This window comes from Gymnoscopelus microlampas, assembly GCF_963454915.1.
Source record: "Gymnoscopelus microlampas genome assembly, chromosome: 15".
NCBI classification, from domain to species: Eukaryota; Metazoa; Chordata; class Actinopteri; order Myctophiformes; family Myctophidae; genus Gymnoscopelus; species Gymnoscopelus microlampas.
Genome location: NC_139952.1, coordinates 25,541,987 through 25,562,923, shown reverse-complemented (window position 1 = coordinate 25,562,923; position 20,937 = coordinate 25,541,987). Strand labels below are relative to the sequence as shown.

The 20,937-nt window shown below is 42.0% G+C and overlaps 1 protein-coding gene across 2 annotated transcripts in view; it reads right to left on the bottom strand.

The window, feature by feature from the left end:
* The window catches only part of osbpl10a (oxysterol binding protein-like 10a), an 87,345-nt gene that overhangs the window by 51,533 nt on the left and 14,875 nt on the right, over nucleotides 1–20,937 (bottom strand). For both annotated transcript variants that reach the window (XM_084079553.1, XM_084079554.1), the window contains exons 2-5: nucleotides 17,816–17,991; nucleotides 7,847–7,926; nucleotides 5,596–5,658; nucleotides 1,716–1,913 (exon numbers count right to left, since the gene is read on the bottom strand). In XM_084079553.1, the coding sequence (XP_083935679.1) occupies nucleotides 1,716–1,913; nucleotides 5,596–5,658; nucleotides 7,847–7,926; nucleotides 17,816–17,991 (517 nt within the window). The remainder of the gene's footprint in view (nucleotides 1–1,715; nucleotides 1,914–5,595; nucleotides 5,659–7,846; nucleotides 7,927–17,815; nucleotides 17,992–20,937) is intronic.

Here is a 20,937-nt window from a genome sequence, read left to right as displayed (position 1 = left end):
AACATTAGTTACCAGTTACTTTGTAGATTTTCATTATTATTACAAAACATTAATTAACCACTTCAGCCCTACACATTGCGGCCATTTGAAAATAGACTATCTACAAGCTCACAATGCCTCGCATCATGAGCTTGTAGATCTGCTATTTTCAAAATATTTGTATACATTTGAAAACGTGTGAAAAGGGACATTCTGCATAATGAGTACTTTCTACTTTTGGTACTTTAAGTAAAAGTAATTTTGAAATCCGGACTTTTACTTGTAACAGAGTATTACATTGCCGTATTGATACTTTTACCTAAAAAGAATGTTGTACTTTTTCCACCACTGCTTATCTCCCACGGTCAGGTATATCAGAGGATACACCCATAGGTTCAATAATATATCCTCTGCCAGATCTGATCTCTGTCACCTGCCATGTTATACTGTATAGATAGATATACAGTATATACAGGAAAATGCTAACCAAGCTAAAGTTACTGACAGACATTGAACGTACTGCAGTGTACAGCAGGCCAGAAATATTTGCTGAACTCACTGCACCAGCAGCGACCCACCTGACACTAGGGCAAACACTGAGCACAAAGGCCATGGAAAATGCAATGCAGCTCCATGGCAAGAGTCTGGGAGTGAATTCCACTAGAATCTACAGTTTCCAACATTCAGGCATTAGTCTGGGGAATGTGGAGATTCTCACAGGTTCTACCTGGTTCCAGTTAAGCCACATTATCCCTGGCCATCACTATTTTGGGCATGTCAGTGGTTAAAATCTTTTATTGATGATTACTCATCTATATATATACAATTTGAATCCTGCGCCATGTCGGTTGTCAGTATGTACGTATGTAGCCAGTGTGACGTAATCTGACATCACGCCAGTGTGACGTAATCTGACATCACGATGAGACGGTGCATCACATCCTACCTATAAATTCTAGGATGCCGTCAGATCGCACCAGTTCGACGGCTTCCATAGTGGGTTTTGGTCATTGGAGAGGTGATGCACGTCACCTCTTTCTGAAGTGGGTACTTTCAAAGCCTGCCGTGGATTTAGGAGAGCACAAAACTCTCTCTCACACTGTGAGGTGCCTGTAAGGTGGCACTGCAAAGTGAACGACGCGTCACGCTAGACGTTCGGGCCGCTACAAATACATTTGTATTGACATTCCCCCTTGTTTGTGCCCTTCTCTGTAACCTTTTAAATATTTTCATATTTGATTCCGGCGGGCGGACCTCTGACGTCACACTCATGTCACTACGTCGTCATGCCACAGCCATAACCATATAAGGAGTTCCCAATGCAGCTACGTCCAAATATGGAGTGTGTCGTCTAACCTCAATGTGTCGTCATGGCATCAGGCGCAAACAAATCCGTCAGCTTCATATATGGGCACAAAAGGGGGCATGCCCATATATGGGCATATACTGATGACATAAGGGATCTTGATATATGGGCATAAAAGGGACAAGGACAGACAGATACAGAGATCTCCATATATGGGCATATCAGTCGGATCAGTCAAAGGTTGTAAGATGACCTCAATAGCAACCGATAATGAGCAAAATGGAGGATGTTAAAATTTTAAAAAGAATAAATAAGCTTACCTTTTTCAGTTGAATATGTGCCTTTTTGTCGAGTGACAAAGTAGGATAGATGACAGTCGTGTTTTGACATGAAGTGAACACACTAAGTGACATCATCAGCCAACACCCACCTCTTTGACCTCCATGAGTCTTCCTGGGTACTGGTTCTTGGCCCGCCGGCCAGCGGCAGGAGACTTGTGGTGGGTGATGGTGACGATGTTGCTGGGCGTGGCCGGGTGGCCCAGGTGTCTCTGGGATCCCGGGGAGGACGATGGAGGAAGGTGAGGAAGGAGGGAGAAACTTCGAGTACGACCAGAGGAGGAAGAACCCTAGGTAAGAGAGATGGAGAATTAGAGTGAAAGAGGCACAAAGAACAGAACAGGTGAGTAGAGAGGGGGGATAACTGAGTCAAAGCCCAGTGAGTCATCCATCACAGAAACAGAAAACTCCAAACAAATAAAATGGGTCATTTATGAACCAAGTTCAATAAATAGCACCTTGAAAATGTCCAGATTGTCGACAATGCAGGCATACAGTACAAACAAAATGGAGCCATGTGTCTGAACCAGTGACTGAATGCTTTAGAAACTCAACTTATAGAGCAACTTAAAGGCCATTCCTATCGGAGGACGTAAAAATCTGTCGCAGGCTGAAATAAATTAACTGTTTGTGATTGGATAGTGGGGTAAAGCAGTGACCATACTGTATATGGGCATATCGGCCACATCACTCTGACCCAGACATAACCATAAATAAACCTGATACGCCCAAATACAGGCAGGACCACGGCCACGTTACTCTGACTCAGACATAGCCATAAACAAACCCGATACACCCAAACATAGGCATGTCACTATGACTCAGACATAACCATAGGTATATATGGGAGATCCGGTTGTCCAGAGCCACAGATCCGACCGTTATGCCCATATATGGTCATGTGCATTTATGGGACCGACCGACTTCAAACTCAGCGAGCGCATCGGCAATGACACAAGGGAGTGTGGTGCCCGCCAACGAGTCGTTCGGATTTGCGTTTGTCCAGAACCGCCGATCCGACCAATATGCCCATAGCTGGGCAAGCCAATACACTGTACAAGGTATAGGGCATAAAAGGGATAAGGACTGGCAGACACAGATATCTCCATATATATATATATATGGGACACAGACAGACAGGTACAACGGGTACCCCTGACACTATGACTCAGACATATTGGTCAGATCGGCAAAGCGACGTAGGTGTCGGCCCGAACCTCTAGTATAGAACACTAAGACTTCCCAATGCATTCTACTATAGGCTACTGTATGTCTCAAGAGCTAACTCTCCACTGGAATATCTATGCAAGTCTACAAAGTTGCCATTTAAAACTTTTTTAAACAAGGTCTATTTTCTGCTTATGCCTGTAAGTTTAAGCCTCTTCATCTCGGAGCCTTGGTTGTCCACGATCATTGAAGTGTTTCCAGTACTTTTAATACATAAAGCCACTGTATTTATACAGTACGCTGGCTGCAGCATCAGACAGAATCTCAATTTCGTTTTCTATCCTCCCACTGTCCCCAGCTGTACACTCTAAAGCTGGGGGGAATTAAAATGTTATCATGCTATTTATAGGTCAAATATTGATATTCAATATGTCTCCATTTTGTTCTGTATTTATTTACTGGCCTGTGAATCATAACGCTTTAAAAGGGTAAGTGAAAGATAGAGAGGATGAATTGGATGATTTGATAATTGGATAAGAATAATTAGATAAGAGAATAAGAATCTTAAGTATCTCTCGTCTCGATATTGAATTTTCTTTGTACCATTCTTTAAAATACATTTTTTTTTAATTATCTAGCCTATTATTATTATTATCATCTTAGGCAGTGTACATTGTCACAGAGATCATTTCAGACACGAGTAGGTCTGGTCATGTCAGAGTAGAGAACACACAGACACACAGAAAACAAAAATCAAATCGATGAAACAATTGTCTCCCTCCCACAGCTCTGCTCTCCGACAGAGAAACAGCCAGGTTACTGTTTTAGAACAATGTTCCTTTCCCTGTGGCTTCAATTGAAAAATGCTAGAACAGGATTAACAAACAAAAAAACTGAGGATAGTGCAGCATCTAACTGAGAGGCCCTGTTAGCAGCGGGAAAACACCCACTGACACTTGATTAACATTCCTCATGCTTTAATGGAATAAGATTGCTCATAACTGGTGGTTTTGCCTGGGTCATACTAACAGTTTCGGACACCAAGGAGCCGAGGATTCAGATTGATCTGTGGGCGGGGCGGGACCAGAGCCTTCCAATAAATATTATGGTGTGAGGGCGAGGCGGGACCAGAACCTTCCAATGTAAAATTCAAGTCTCTTCCCTTCCTACTGTGATTTGTTGAGCACTATCCAATCGGCCATGAAGTGCCTATGTAAAAGTTGACGTTCGGAAATCAGGCTCAAATGGAAGCCTCCCACACTGCGAAGCGGAGTGAAAGCAACTCAGTCCGGATTCCAGGCTAGCTTCTAACAAACAAATGGGAATTGATCAAAGGGTGGAGCTAGTGGGAAAGCTATGGGGTCACCAAAAACGTTCCTCCTGGAATCTGCCCATTCAATTTTGTGTGTGCTACAGGAAAGGCCATGGGGTCATCAGTCAAAATCAATCTACAAGCTCACAACGTGTTGCACTGCGATGCATTGTGGTCGGCTATTTTTTGGTGTGCCTCGCCGGAGCTCAACTAAGTATATGAATCACCTTTAAGCTACTGTACGAGTCGTGAGTAAGCAGAATAGGAAACAACATTTAGGAGTGCAAACACACAAACTGTACTCTTTGTAGGCTTTGTCCTCTAAACTTGTCAAAGACAGAAGCTCCAGGCTCCTCAACAAACTGGAACGGAGAGAAGACGTCTGACAGAGATCGAGCAGGAGGGCAGGGACATTCTTGAGTGCATGAATAAGTCTTATTATATCTTGTGTTCAACCGACTGACATACAAAATGCTTGAAATGTGTAAGTGCATGTTCTGATAGGGATGTGGGATTTACCCGATATGCAATTGTTGTGCTATTTCTGGTTTTCATGGGACACCCATTGTACGAATGGGCTAATTAATTAAAATACGGCTCGACAATAAATTGTCTCTCTTTGGTAATAATATTACCAAAGATATTATATCAACTCAGTGTAGAGAAGCACAACCTCGGATGAAATTGCGTTTACTCCATCAACTCATTTAACGACATCTGTAAGCTGTATGCTGCTTTGGAAAACTTTCTTTTAGCTTACTTTCAGTTACTTTCTTTCAGCTTTACAGTCACAGGGATAAATAGTTTCTGTCATTCCATAACATACGTTCCTTGCATAATGAGCAGCTCAGTCACCACAGAGATCTGAGGCTTAGAAAAGGATTACACTGACTGGTACAGTAATAAACGTCGCCATGGGAAAGTTACTGTGTTAAAACAGAAAAACATTCTTTCAAAAATACATATTATACATATCATACAATGTACTTTTTTTCCCACAAGCTTATGTTATACAAACTTTGGCAGACAATACGTGGAAAATTAGTTTGCATCCTGGAAATATATTTTCACATAATACATATTTTGTTCACTCAAAACATATCATTTCCCATATATCTTCCCTAAAATAGCCTAGATTTTGGGCAATCTTTGGATGATGTATAGGCTCTACGTGGGCAAAATTGTTCCTCTGTTCATTTTTTTGTGTGTGATGCAGTGAGGAGCAGGTTGGCAATGAAGCAGCGAACGCATTTTATTGAGACAAATGAAACAGTACTGCTCCACTGAGTAGTAACAGTGAGAAAATACACACACTTAAACGAACGGCTGAAGTGTGGAGAGCAAACAATATTATTTGCTTTGCTTAGAAGACTACGGATCACGATGTACAGTATGTTTGTGTTGTACATGAAGTCAACTGTACCGCTTTGTGTGTGTGTGTGTGTGTGTGTGTGTGTGTCTGTGTGTGTCTTTCTGTGTGCGCAGTAACTCACCAGCCCCTCCTGGCCTGTTCTCTCCACACTCAGATGTTCATCTGATCCCTTTAATTTCCTCACCTGAAAAAAAAAAAAAACACACACACACACACACGTTGACTTGGACTCAATACACAACCATACAATACACAGCAGTGTTGACCTCTCTAAGACAAGATTATCTTACATATGAAATATCCTATATTAAAATTGCCTAGAGGGTGGGTAGACCGTGGACCGTGGGCCATGGACGCCACTAACGTAACATCATTGCTCCGATCCACAGCAAACTTAGCACAAACACTGTTCAGGGGTCTGCCATGACAATAGTCACACCAGGGGCCACATGTGGCAATCCACACACAAACACTGTACACCAGCAGTGTTATGGCAGTGTTAATGTTTAACTCATTCAATCCGGGAACGCATCTACAAATGTCTTCTAATTCAGTTTTCTGAAAAAAACGTATGTTGCGCGATTTATATATCGGTGGTGCGCAAACCATGTCAAGTCAAACCTTTTCTCAAGGACCACAAAATGATATGTATTTGGTCACGGACCCCATCTCAAAATATGCTAGAAGCAAAGATTTGAGTTAAAAAGCTTTAAACAAATACATATTCATAGATTTTCACGATTCTTCTAAAATAGCAGATCTACAAGCTCATAGTGCAGCACTCGGTGGCGCGCTATGAGCTTGTATATCTGCTTTTTTTGAATAGCCAAAGTATAAAATAATGGTTATAGCTAAAATCTAAAATGACACAGATGTGTTCCCGGATTGAATGGGTTAGCAATTCAAATGGCCATAACTCTGTGATCATTGCTCTGATCAGTGCAAAATACAGTAGGACTAGATTTGAAGGCTGTGTAGCGGCCTGAAAATCGAGTTTTAATAAACTCTGGGTTCACGTTTCTAAATGGAGTACTGAATCTTTTAATCCAGGATTTTCCCTTGCCATCACAGGGCTTGAAATTGCGACCCCCAGGAGAACCACTGCTCTAGTCAACACATCCAGACTAGCATCATAGTGTTCACTTGGCTATTAGCTCATGTATCCATGGTTACAGCCAAAAAAGGGCATTCTATAAAATGCGCTGATATACCAATGGAGAATGTACAGTCAGTCCTGCTGTCTCCTCATAGAGGGAAGCAGCCTATTAGTGTGTTTTCCACAATCCTCAACTCTAATGTGGGTGAGGTGCTGAATGATTTCTTTTTTTCTCAGCATCCATATGACATGTTGCACAGGGAAGCTTATAGCTCACATTTCTAAACCCAGAGATGCAGTATGTAGAAGCTGAGCTTGACAGTATTTCTGGGAGATACAGTGCAGTTGGTAGAGTAGCACACACAAAGTCTGCATAGAGACAAGACTACATTAATTAGGTATCTGTACAGCATTAATTGGATGCCAATTACTGTTGTTTGCAGCTGTTCATTGACGTAGTCAGGAGACACGCGGAGGATACTAGCTTCAATAGTCTAATTAGAGACTCTCACCATTTAGAAAATATCTTTATTCCCAACGATTTATAACTAGCACAAAATAAGCAGTTAAACATATTCACCTCACTTGTGCTTACTTATCTAAAAAATCTATTCTAGTTATTTAAAATAAACCAGGATTATGCTAAATGACTGCCAACACTAGCATTACATTTCTAGGAACAAACTTTGAATTAATATACTGTAGGACTGTCACCAATTTGTGGTGTGGTTTGCAACGGCCGCTGAAAACGGATTCAGTTGCGATTCTGTTGCACCGATCACAGTTGAGAGGGAGAGGTTACTTTGGCGTGACCGTGACTTCAAAATATTAGCAAGGCAAAGAAAAGCCGTGTCGAGTCTATGAAATGTTGCAATGGTTTAAACATCTGAGCTGAAAGCATATTGGAAACTTTAAGATGGCCAGAATGAAGCACTACAGCAGAACTGAACACTAAAACAAAATGGGATCTGGTCAGGTATGCAACTCACTTGGGTTTACACAAGCGTCACAATGGCATCTATAAACAGACAGAGAAACATGCATCTTCAGTGAAATGTCAAACACCTTCCTTCCTGAGTGAGCCATTCCTGGCTGTGGCCAGTGTTTTGAACTGTCAACTGTGTGTGTGTGTGTGTGTGTGTGTGTGTGTGTGTGTGTGTGTGTGTGTGTGTGTGTGTGTGTGTGTGTGTGTGTGTGTGTGTGTGTGTGTGTGTGTGTGTGTGTGTGTGTGTGTGTGTGTGTGTGTGTGTGTGTGTGTGTGTGTGTGTGTGCGCACCTTGGCACTGCAGTCAGAGTGGCGTCTGGCGCAGGCTTGGAGTTGATTGATCCAGAACTGTTGTTCCTTGGCATCAGAGGCTGCAGGGACACACAATGCAACACAACACAATATAAGAAACATTACATGATCCAGACAATGAGAAATATCACTACTGTATAACACTATTGTATCACTACAGTAAAACAATACTATTATATCACATTCACTACAGTAAAACACTATTATACCACTACCGTATTTAACACTATTATATCACTACAGTATAACAGTACTATCTCACTAAAGTATAACAATACTATATCACTATAGTATAACATTATTATACCATTACAATATAACACTATTATTCTCTACAGCATACCGTATCATAATATTGTCTGTGTGTGCGTACTTGCATGCGCTTGTGTTCTTATTGTGAAGCACATTGAGTTTACCTACTAAATGTGCCATACAGATACATTGACTTGACAACCTGACAGACATGCCTATGGCATGTCTGATTTGATATCCAGAGACCGACCGACCGACCGACCGACCGACCGACCGACCACACACACACACACACACACACACACACACACACACACACACACACACACACACACACACACACACACACACACACACACGCTTGATCTACTTGTATTGGTCTGTGGAGGAACTTTGTGACCAAATTGTTTGGTTAAAATACTGTTTGGTTCATTCACTTAAGAACCTGCCCTCTTATCCACATTACAGCAGGCCAAGCAAGAGGAGAGAACTGTACTTTAACCAGACATGGGCCGGCTGCTTGCTCCAGGCAACACTATCCTTTCCTTCCAGATCTCTGATTGATGAGCTCAGAATGTTTTCGCCAACAGCTCTGATATCACGGAAGGTCAAGTCAGGCCGAAACGTCAGCCGACATAAATATGTACAGTAAGTCAAAGAGCTGCCGGAGGCAATGAATGCCCTGATCTATAAAGCTGCTTTACTGCATCCTAAATCACGGTTTTAGTTGGCCTTTAACGTTTTAGTCAATGGCACGAGACTGCTTTAGATCTCAGTCCATTATGAAACCGATTATACCAGACAACATCGTAGTACATTTTATAAACTTATTTGCAAGATGGGGCACTTAAGGACTGCCTGAGGCGTCACAGAGTTACACAGATCCAGCAACACAAGAGACCTGTCTCCATGGTAACTCATAAGAGAGAAGTGACGTGACATAATTCTTATTAATTAGGAACTGAATATAACATTGTCCTCAAGTGCCCGAAGGCAATATTACTACTGCAAAAAAAAAAAGAAGAAAAACGACACAAGGATTGAACGCCTAATCCTTTACGGGAGGAGGTACATTTTTATCTGTCCTATGACATGTTATTTAGACTAGAGATAGGACTTACGTCACCATAGGGTGAAAATATTCACACTTGTCACGCTGCCCACAGCTGCAGCACCAGTGTGAACTCTTATAAAAGCCATCTTAAGAGAGAAGGAAATTCACAGAAAATGAGACATTCAGTGTAAGTCTTTGATGAGCGCAGTGCACACGCTGTGCTCAGCCATGGAGCACGGCTGCTTTTGTCTCTGAGGGGAGCAGGTGCCGGGGAGGTATGAATACAGGAACACCTGTACCCAGCTGTCATTTGCAAAGACCCCCTGTCGGGATTCACACTCCTTCAACCTCCCTATTACACATTGTATACAGCCTTTCTGTTCCTCTGTGTGCACTCACATGGTAAGCGGTTTAGGAGAGGAGGTTGACTGGAAGAGCAGGCACTCCCCAATGCAAGAGACGAGCATAAGTATTGCCATGTTCCAGAATGAAGAAGCTGCATTGTGTTTTATGTTTATAAAACGATATGTTTATTGTTTAGATGCTCATCCCCACCGATATCCTATAAACGCTCATATAAAAAAGGAAACAAATGGGCTACAAACTAAGTTGATGGACAGTATTAAAGTGGTTGACCAATTCAACCACTCACGGATCCACCCAAACCGAAAATATCCGACAATACCCGAGACCCATACGGGTTCACATCCGTGTTTGGTCGGTTCAGATTCTATTACCTTGTGTCCCAGGTCTGTTGATCATTATGCATAACACCTGAGTGGATCCGCGAAGACTCGTACTCAGCACTGATGATCAGGAGAGAATAGCATGTAGAGCTGTTTAACTTATGTGATGATTATGCTCATATTGGATCAGATTACTGCAGCGCAAAATAAGGGGGAAAAAGCTGCAAATGCATGCCAGCTGAGAGTTGAGAGAGCAGATGCTACGTAGCACACTTCATTAGCATATTATCACCGACTATCTACTGGTGGAACAGCATTTTGAATAGCAATTGTAATTATTAGGTTTGTCAGCTCCATATAATATCCGACAGTAAGAGTTGGTTCTGTAATATCTCTGAACTAATCGAATCTCTGAACGCATTTAACAGGTCCATTAGGGCAGTGGTTCCCAAACTTTTTAGCTTGAGACCCAAAAGAGAAATTTGATGTCTCCCCAGGACCCAAACTAGTGAAAACAGCCAATCTACAAGCTCGCAAACACAAATTTTCTCTCTAATTAATGTATTTAGTTTTTAATGGGAATTCTTTGGGAAACGTTTGAATTTGTTTTTGACTTGTGATTTTTTTAGTAATAATAATGAATGAGAGAACAAAATGTAGGAAACAAAAAATAAAGGGGTGTTTACTCGCGAGCGACCCATAAAGTTTGGGAAACAGTGCATTAGGGTTTAGCTCCGTCATGTTGGACCTGTGAAGACCTCTAATGCAGGGAGAGAATTTCCCTTCAGACAGAATGTGATTCCCTTACTAATGTTAATGCTATATATCTTCATTTAAACACATCATAATATTTATGAACATGGGGAGCACGCCAATGAGCTGTGCCATAAACTAACACAGTGGGCAGGTTTTATTATCTGCAATAAAGGATGGGGAAGGTACGGTAATATTGTTATGGACAAAAGGGCCATTAACATTAGATTTAGGACAGGTGTATTTAATACCTTTTCATATAAGGTTATTGATCCTAACCCATTGATTGCATTGTTTGGTGTAGTCCTACAGGAGTCACCAATAACAACTCATAAAGCTGACGCATTTACTACGCTATGTAGACCTTTATTAATCCCACAGGGTCAATTCTGCTCAGGTGGTCATGATGAGCGCTCAAGGGGGGAGCTTTTAGGGGTTAGGTGCCTTTTGCTCAGGGACACTTCGACACGTACTGTAGACTGGGCAGACCGGGGGCGAACTGGTAACCTTCAGGTTACATGACGGCCTCTCTACTCACTAAGCTACAGCCGCTAGACATCTGATACTCTTTAGTTGGAAGAAAGTTATGCCACCATCTCAAAAGCCCTGTTATGCCTTCAACTATGTCACTGTCACTGATTCAACCCTGTTACTCCTTCAAATCTGTCACTCCTTCAATTCCATCACTGGTCTTAGACTGGGAATAAGTGAGCATCTACATTATTCTTTTCTGTGATGTGTGCAAGCTTATTGTAATTGAGGAAAATTTGAAGGAATAGTTCACCCAAGAAATGTCTTTATTCCTATTGTTTACCCACCCGGTGTTGTCTTTGACTTATGCAGAGTTTTAGTTGTAAAACATTCCATAAATCATTCCAAAAATGAAGAAAAAACTCGATGAATGGAATTTATCAGACTCCACGTAACAACAGCAAAGCGATATAAGAAATCGGTCCATAAAGTCCAAAACACCACTCACATTATCATTTAGATTCTGGTCTACTGAAGTCTGCTGTTCCAGAAATATCACCAAAGAATTTTAAAACACCTGGAAGCTTAACCGGCTCATGCACGAGCGAAGAACGTGCATGGGCGTGCCCGTTCCAAGGGTTCAACCGGAGCTTATTCACATGCACGCGATTGCATGTGACGCGTGCATCTTTCATGCATGAGCCGGTTTAGCCAGTAAGTTTATTTTCTCGTTCTATAACCATAGAAAAATAAAATATAGAACGTGAAGAGATAGAACAGGCTGCATTATGAACTGTGTTTTGGACTTTATGGACACATTTTTTATATTGTTTTGCTGTTGTTAAGTGGAGTCTCATTAATTCCATTCATCAAGTGATTCTTAATTTTTAAGGAATGTTTTACAAAATTAAACTCTCAGCGAGTCAAAGACACCACCGGGTAGGTAAACGATGGAAATAAAGTAATTTCTTGGGTGAACTATTCCTTAAAGCTACTACATACAGTACATGTAACCCACGTACAGTAATCATTACTTTTGGAACAAACTGCCTAGTTTTTACCTCTTGAACCCTGGCGTCCCTATACTGGCCCTGGCAGTAGGCGAACATTCAACAAAAATAGGGTCCAGGGTATTTTCTATGAAGAGATATGGTGTAGAGGGAAAGAATGAGTGGGCCTAGGATAAACCCCTGAAGGACCCCGGTCAAAGAAGTATATAGGGTTTATAGGGTCAATGATTCTACTATCAAATTCAACAATGGTATTGTATCACAACAAGACACAGACTCGGAATTGAGCTTCAAGGTATTCATTTGATGAATGCCTCGGTCGCTATTGAAAGGTCTAATGAGAAAGTACTAACGAGGGCCTGTTCTGCATCTGTCCATTCACCAGGAGCTACAATAGACTTCACTTTCCTGGTCGGTGGATTGCATTTAAATGCCAAAAACTAATTCTAGGAGGTGCTTGGATGGTGGCTGAATGCTATACAGACAGACAAAGGGAGAGAAAAAGACGAAGACAAAGAGAGAGAGACAGTGAAATAGACAGAACTACTACCACTTAATTGCTAGTCAATTGTAGTACCACCATCAGCACATAATCACACCGTTGCTGATTACAGTGATGAGACCATTTACAATTTACAGTTTAGGCATTCAGAAGACGCTCTTATCCAGAACGACTTACAAGAGCGAGATCACAGAAAATGGAATGGTAACACTAGTCAACAAACAGAGTAAATGGTCACATAATTAGAGTGCAAAGAGAACAAGGTCGTGTTTTAAATAAACTATAATGGGTAAACATCAAACCTATGGTAGCATCTGTCTACACAACATGCTCTCACTCACATTCTAAGCATTTCTGGAAAAGCAAAAAAAAACGTATGTAAGTAACAACACATAATATGTGAACAATTAACCAACACATCTGCATAGTATAACTAGCATCTATCAAAATAGGCGACAAGAAGTGATACAAGGACAGAACAGTGCTAGGGGGTGAGGTGGAGTCTGAAGAGGTGAGTTTTCAGATGGGCAGCGAGTCTGCCAGAAGCAGACAGAAGCAGTTATTGGTCCTGGTTTTGATACGCATCAGAATCAATGCATGTACCAGCCAGGGAAATCTAATTAATTTAAGGAGATACAATATGATATCAGAATTAATGGAGGCCATTCTACAGAACAGAACTAGGTTCACTGTTGCACCTCTGCAGAATCAGTTGGATAAAGGAACCGCATTGCAGCTAACGGCTTAATACGAAGAAAAACGGCTTAAAAACGACATTGCAAAATAGCAGCTCGAAATGTTTCATTATTTTTGAAAACGCTTGACAATAATGACCCCAGAAAGAACTTAAAATAGCACAATAATATAATGAATTGAATTTGAACTGAAATTATTTTTTATATATAAATACACACACATACGCATTATTTATTGATTTGTTTCCCTTTTAATTTCTTTCCTGTCCAATTGGCTACCCTTGCGGCCCCCACTTTGAAAACCTGTGGCTTAATAATCATCATTATCTTTTGGACAGGCAGGATTTAATTATTCAGATACATAGTGCGGTTAGGAAGATGGAGGTTGGCATCCTAATCAGCGTGTTCAAAAATGACTCGACCTCCATCAACACATGACTGCTTTCAGCGAGGTGTAGAATGATGAACAGCTTCATCCCACGACGTCTAATCATTCAAGCATGATTTAAATCCTCTCCCTCCAAATTTCTCTCTCTCCCCCTCTCTCTACTCTTCTCTCCTCTTGACCAACAGTAAAATACAAGGCCAACCGTTTCTCCTGCACCAGGTAATACAATTCTGGCGTTGCATTTTATTTCATTTTTTACTTTAGCACATTGACCTTGTAGACAGCTTAGTCAGTGTTCAGCAGGCTGGATCCACCTCAGCTTCCGCTACATGTCACAACTGTTGTCCCCGGTCCAACGGAGATGAATAGTGATTTTTTTACATTCACACAGAATGAAATAAATTATTACTATGAGTCATGATCGTGTACAAATCTCAAGGCAGCTTCTGAATCACAGAAGTCTAACACAGTGAGTGTAAGACAGTGGTTCCCAAACTTTTTAGCTCACGACCCAAAAGAAAAAGCTGATGTTTGCCCCAAACTAATGAGAATAGCAGATCTACAAGCCCACAACGTGTCGCTTCGCGCAAGCTTGCAGATCAGCTATTTTCACTACTTCTTAAACATTTGTTTTTTTGTAATTTGGGCGATTTATTTGATTATTTTTCTTTTATTCATGAATTTATTTTTGAAAAATGTTTGAATTTGTTTTCAACACATGAAAATGTGTGTATTCAAGTGGAAATCTTTAGAAAAGCTTTTAAAATTATAATAATGACAAAATTAAGGAAACCAAAAATAAGGGATATTCACTCGCGACCCACGAAAATGGATCTGTGACCCACAAATCAATCCCGATCCACTGTTTGGGAAACAGTGGTATAAGCTCTTGGTGGTCTAAAGGGATCAAAAAAGCTGCTTTTCAGACAGTATCAACACTGAGAGGCTAACTGGATACAGACTGCCACTTGAACATTGAACTTTATCTTTCCCCACGAGGAAAGGCCTTTCCGGGGGTCACCATGGCAACCAATGTCAATTCTGAGCCTACCTACTAATCTAAATAACCAACTGTGTGAAGGGGCTTTGTTCCTCCCCTGTGCTGTTTGTGAAAAATTCTACATTTATTTCAAACGTCGCCATTCCACTTCCAGCAACTCCACACTTACTTTACTTTCTTATATGCAGTACAGATAAAACGTCTGGAAAGAGCTGGGTTTTTCGCTGAGTGGATTCACTAAATCATGCACCAATTATCTCAATGGGTCTCCAGGAGTTCTTTGACTTGCGAGTGTGTTTTCCTTCAGCTCTAGTCAGTAACAAGTCATACCTCTCCAGTGAACTGTACAAATCCTCCCCTGTGCCTGGAGGCTATGCCTCCCACCTCCATCTCTGTGCGATTATTTTCTTTCCTCTTAGCGTGTACACGGATGGCTGAGTTATTCATAGAATATAGGCCACGTTATTCTGATATCCCGCTTTGGGAGTGTAAGGGACATTCCAGAGACTCTTAAACAGGTTCAAGGAGTCCATCTTGCCTCAGTGAATACAGGTCAGTGCCAAGGTGCAGTAGGCCTGTAGCACAGTGACCAGCTCCAGTCTAATGGTCAGGGACCAGCTCTTACAAGTGACATCCCATTTTAGTAACGCTAATAGCTTTGAAGGCAGTAGCCTTGTACATTTTTGGACCCAAAATAGGTTATATTTAATCATGAACCATACCTCGTTCTATTTCTATTACTAATTTTAAAATATTTACTGGCTTTCGTGTTGAAGTACTTTTTAAGGTACTTGTAGGTGCCGAGCCATCTAAAAGAGGGTCTATAGACTGGTCTATCCAGGGATAATCTCACAAACCTACAGTACCTACCTAAATTTCTTGTGCACGCTGCCAGTAGGCCAAGGAAGTAGCTCGCTGAATTCTTTTCACATTACATTCAAAAATCACACCCTGTGTGAAGGTAGCGGCGCCTTTGATACATTTTGTCATTGATATGTGTTTATAATGTGTTTATAGCCATGTGTCACGTGAAGCTTGACCAATCACTTTGTTGACGGGTCTGACCAATCAGAGCGTTGACGGTTCTGACCAATCAGAGCGTTGACGGGTCTGACCAATCAGAGCGTTGACGGGTCTGACCAATCAGAGCGTTGACGGTGAACACGGACAAAGTCAGGTATAGAGCAGAGAGCGGCTAGCGCCGCTAAAAACTAGAACCAGGAGACCTGGTACTGCCAGACCCCTAGTGGTTGAAATCTGAATGGCCGGGCTTCGCATGACGTGTGTCCCTTCTATGTCCCTTCTATGACGAAAGGGGGACAGACCTTTTTGGCTGGGGCCGGGGGACAAAGCGACATACAGTAGACTGTACCATGTATGGAGAAAACTAATCTCTCAAGAACAGATTCCGACCTGCGGTGGAATCTGTCGGAGCGGTTCGTCCTAACCAGTGCGCATTGGCTAAAAGTGGGCGTGCCTTCAGATCAGGAAGTGGGCCGCGCTTTACCTAATGAAATGTAGTGGGCGGGATTCACGTGTCCATCCACCATGATCCACCCTCCCCCCCTCGAAACTAGCCGAAACTAATTTAACATTAGCGTCCTCGGAGCGGACAAAACCACGGAAAGATATTCACATTTTAAATTACTCTTTCATCATAGAAACAAGTGGGCTTATAACCAAAACCATCCATGTTCTCTGGGAGAAGTGGTGTTAGTGTTCCGTGTAGAAATATTGTTAGTGGGAATGAAAACATGGTCGCACCAACCGGAAGTGATGCGCTATAGGCAGACATGAAACCGGTGTTTCCCTGCGCTCTAGTCTAACATTATACTCCTGCCAGACTCCACAGAATATCAGAAAAGCAGAGGTCGCTGTTTTTCATTTTCTGTGGGGTCTGGCTACGCGAGACTAGGAGAAAACAGATACAAAGCCTCATGTAAGCCCGACCCCTTGGGTCTGGCAAAGAATTGACATACTTAACGTTTTACATTGTTTATTTTATAATGGAAGTCAACGGCGGCCAAAACAAGCTGAAACCTTGCCCAAATACAGAGACAACTGACCTACTGAAATAGTAGGTCATAGTAGTACTGACATCATAGGTGGCTGACATCATAGACTGTCCACATGAAGTCCGAGATCCACATGGAAGCTACACCAATATTAGACCCCATCTTGTTAAATGTGGACCAAGAGTCATTGTGGACTTTTTTGAGTGGTGCCAACCACTCCTACATTTGACTTTGTCCGTGTGTCCGTATGTCCGTCCGTCCGTCCGTATGTTTGAGCATGGCTGATTGGTTAAGCTTCACGTGACACGTGACAATATGTTGTCACGTGTCACGTGACAACATATTGTTGCTGATTGTTGCGGATGCAACCAGTTACACTTTCAAAGGCACCACTCTCTTCACACTGGGTGTGATTTTTTCTTTTAAGATTTAGATGAATATTTAAGCTTTTACCACACAGTATTTAAATACATGGACACGCTGAATGAAAATACAAACATCCCTTTTACAGGCTAGCGGCTAAAAAGCATCCGTTCTAATACTATATAGTATGTACACAATGCATTTATGTTCTTTAGCAGTATTTTTTTAGCAGCGGTCATTGGATTCCTCTCTACTAATGAAAGACCAAGCAGGAACCAGTGAATTCACCAATTCAGCAGTTCATTCAGACCCAGTGATATTTGCATCCACACAAATAGATTCACAGCACAGGGGAAACATTAATCTACCGTTGTAATGAAAGTTAGAATCTGACTCAACCCATTGTGACTCACATAATCTTCCACACCACTGCGAGAATCAATGACACAATCCCAGAGTGTTAATGTACCTTTGAAAAGGGCATTTTTTTCCTGTGCGCACACACACAAACACACACGTGATTAATTCTAGTAATCCATTTTCCATAAAGAGGTGAGGGTGCTGTTTAAGCTGCTTTTGGGATTACTGTTCTACTGCAACCAAAACACCCAATAATCAGAAGCAGTGTGTAATAATAACTGCAGTGTTTACAGTACACACTTGGTTATCTTTGTCTTTGGTCCAACTGTGACGCGTTAAGTTCAGCATGTGTTACTAGTTTGCCAAATAAGGGCAGTCGAGGCCAGCATGAGGTCATACCTCTGAGTTTGTACAGCTCTCCGTTGACAGAGTTTACAACGAACATGTGCGGAGCCTCGTCGCTCTGGGTTACTGAGGCACCAATCAGGGGCAGGGAACCTCGGGGCTTCTGGCTCTTTCCCTGCTCATTGACAAAATACTGCAACTGTCCCAGTTCTGGATCTAAAACAAAGTATCTGCAGAGAAGAGGGGGGGGGGGCAGAGCAAGAAATGGAGAAAGAGACAAAGGGGGAGAGAGAGAGAGAGAGAGAGAGAGAGAGAGAGAGAGAGAGAGAGAGAGAGACTCATAAATGAGGGGGATAGAGGATGTAGTGAGAGATAGGGAGAATGAAGGGAAGAGAGAGAGAGAGAAGGAAACGAAGGTAAGGCAGAAGAGAGGAAAAACAGCATTAATGTCATCATTTTGTTTTATGTTCTCATTATCATGTTCACTGATAAAACTTTCTTATATTGCTGTTGCTGTAATTGCATAACCCTTCCAGACTGTGTATTTCCTGTGTGAAAGAGCAAGAAAGAAAAAGAGGGAGAGAGAGAAAGGTGGGTGAATGAATAATTTGACTGTGAGGAAGGTAATGAAAGAGCTTCATCGGGAATATATGGCACACTTAAATGTCTTCCATCCAGTGCAAAGTGGCAGCGTGTGGGCTAACCTTCATTAACGCCATCCACGCTGAAAATCCTCCTCTAAACCACCCCCTTGCACTTTGAAAGATCACCCTCTCGGAGGCTAATTTCCTGATCAGTCAAGGTGGCGATCAGCGTGGCTATTTTGCGCGGAACTCACAGCTCAGGGCGTGAAAATTAAACCCTGCTCTGTTCTGCTGTGTCATTATTGAAGCACATTCAATTATGACCAAATTGAATTCCTGCCTCTCCCTTCCTGCAGTGCAATACAAAGATATGTGCGTAAATATAATTGCATGCATTGCACCCATGTAAGCATGTGCTGTGCACATGGCTCTCTAAACTTTAGAGATGTGCAATAAGTCTAAAGCATAGGTCTTCAATTGGCGGTCTAAGTATATGCAACACAATGTTATTCAATATACTATATGAAGTGGTGTGGCCTTGGGCTAACACCACTTTAGTATCCTATATGGTTCAGTTAGCTTTGTTGTGGATGGTATTGGTACCTACACAGTATATGATTCTGGACTTGCCTATGTTTTTCTCTCCTCCTGAAGCACCGTACATTTTAGCTTTTTCTAGGGATTTTGACACGTTAAAGATCAATGCTCTCTTTCCATGTCTGATGAGAGAGGCTTCAGTATTGACCCAGTCAGTGGTTACATGGCTCAATAATTCCATCTCAGACACCAGCAAAAGTCCATCCTTACAGACTCTGCTGGTGCCAAGTGTTTCAGTGATTACAACATCCTCAATCTTCCCTGTGTTTGATTCGAGAAGAACACAAGGTATCAATGCATGAAGTAAAGCAGAAATCCATCACCTAAGTTCCTAAGACCTAGGTTTTCTGAAAAGCTTCAAATATGTATTAAAAAATTACAAAAAATGTATGTTGCTATATAGTGTACATAGCCACAACAACCCCAAAAGGGGTTCCCGTCTTGAAAGGTAGTTACAAATAGGGGTTACCGCCCTAAATGGGTTAAGACGTTATTTTGACCTTCCTGTATGGTAGTACTAGACTCTAGTACTACCAAGAAGTCCTATGGAGACTATTTTTTCGCCCCTATACGTCCGTTTGTTTGTTTGTTTGTTTGTCTGTGAACAGCTAATCTGCGGCAATGTTGGACCGATCAGCGAGAAACGTTGTACACACTCTCCCAGTAGGCCAAGGAAGAACCTCCACCCCACACACAATACACAATATCTGGAGTCATGTGATCAGATTCCATTCCGATTATCTACTATTGGTTTGTGGGAGGGGCCCATTTTGCACAAAGTGCCATAAATCATAGACACAGTGTCCGATTGCAGTGAAGCTTTGCCTACACACTCCCAGTAGGCCAAGGAAGAAATGCCACACCCAATTTTCCCAGTCGGCCTCATGGTGGTGCTATAACAGGTCGCTTCATGTTTTGGCCTATAACTCTTGAACCATACAATCCTATTTTCCAACATTTCCGCTTTGGAACTAATGCCGCAAATCATGAACTGATCTGATCTGCCCCACATTTTTATCACACATTGAGGGGCCTCTAGGTTCATGGGTATGGTATTTATTGTGCACCCCCATCCAGTTATTACACTGGCCCAGGCCGCAGCCTGAGGAAAGAGAAAACATAGGAGAAAACAAGAAGACTAAACTAGCACAACAAGAAACCTATAGGAGTCCTCTACACTGCAGTGAAAAGGTGGGTCAGCATGCTTTTAAAAGTCCCAAATTAGGCCCAAATGTTCTCATGAGTCAAATCATACTGTTTGCCTGTAATTGCCTCCCATTTCTTTTACAAAAACGACATATCATGAATGCAACATCACACCAAAATAGGAATCATATAGAGCACACCTCCAAAAGTGCTTTAAATCTTTCCCATAGGGGGCGCCACAAACAGGCACAATTGCACCACCTGTCGTACAAACTATTCCCCCTGCAGTTTCCTTGTGTCCTGACCGACGGCTGCATCCGTCGACTGACAGAGGGTAAGCCTGGGTTGGCAACCCAGCCTGGCCAAGGAGGTCAAGGAGGACCAATTCTCACATTTCCAGCTCTGTGCCAAAATGCATAAGCATTTTCTAACTGAGCCAAATAAAAAGTGAAATGTGAGTATTCTGTCCTCCTTAACCTGAACTTTGAGATGTGCTACCTTTTACATATTTTTGTATATCCTATCATATTTTGTAATAATAGCCCAGAATCAATGTTATCGTCACATCACACAATTACAGGTGTAGAAGAGTGGGTGGATTTTATTTTTCTGTGTGTGTGTGTGTGTGTGTGTGTGTGTGTGTGCGTGCGTGTGCGTGTGCGTGTGTGTGTGTGTGTGTGTGTGGGTGGATTTTATTTTTCTGTGTGTGTGTGTGTGTGTGTGTGTGTGTGTGTGTGTGTGTGTGTGTGTGTGTGTGTGTGTGTGTGTGTGTGTGTGTGTGTGTGTGTGTGTGTGTGTGTGTGTGTGTGTGTGTGTGTGTGTGTGTGTGTGTGTAAGCTCTCAACATTA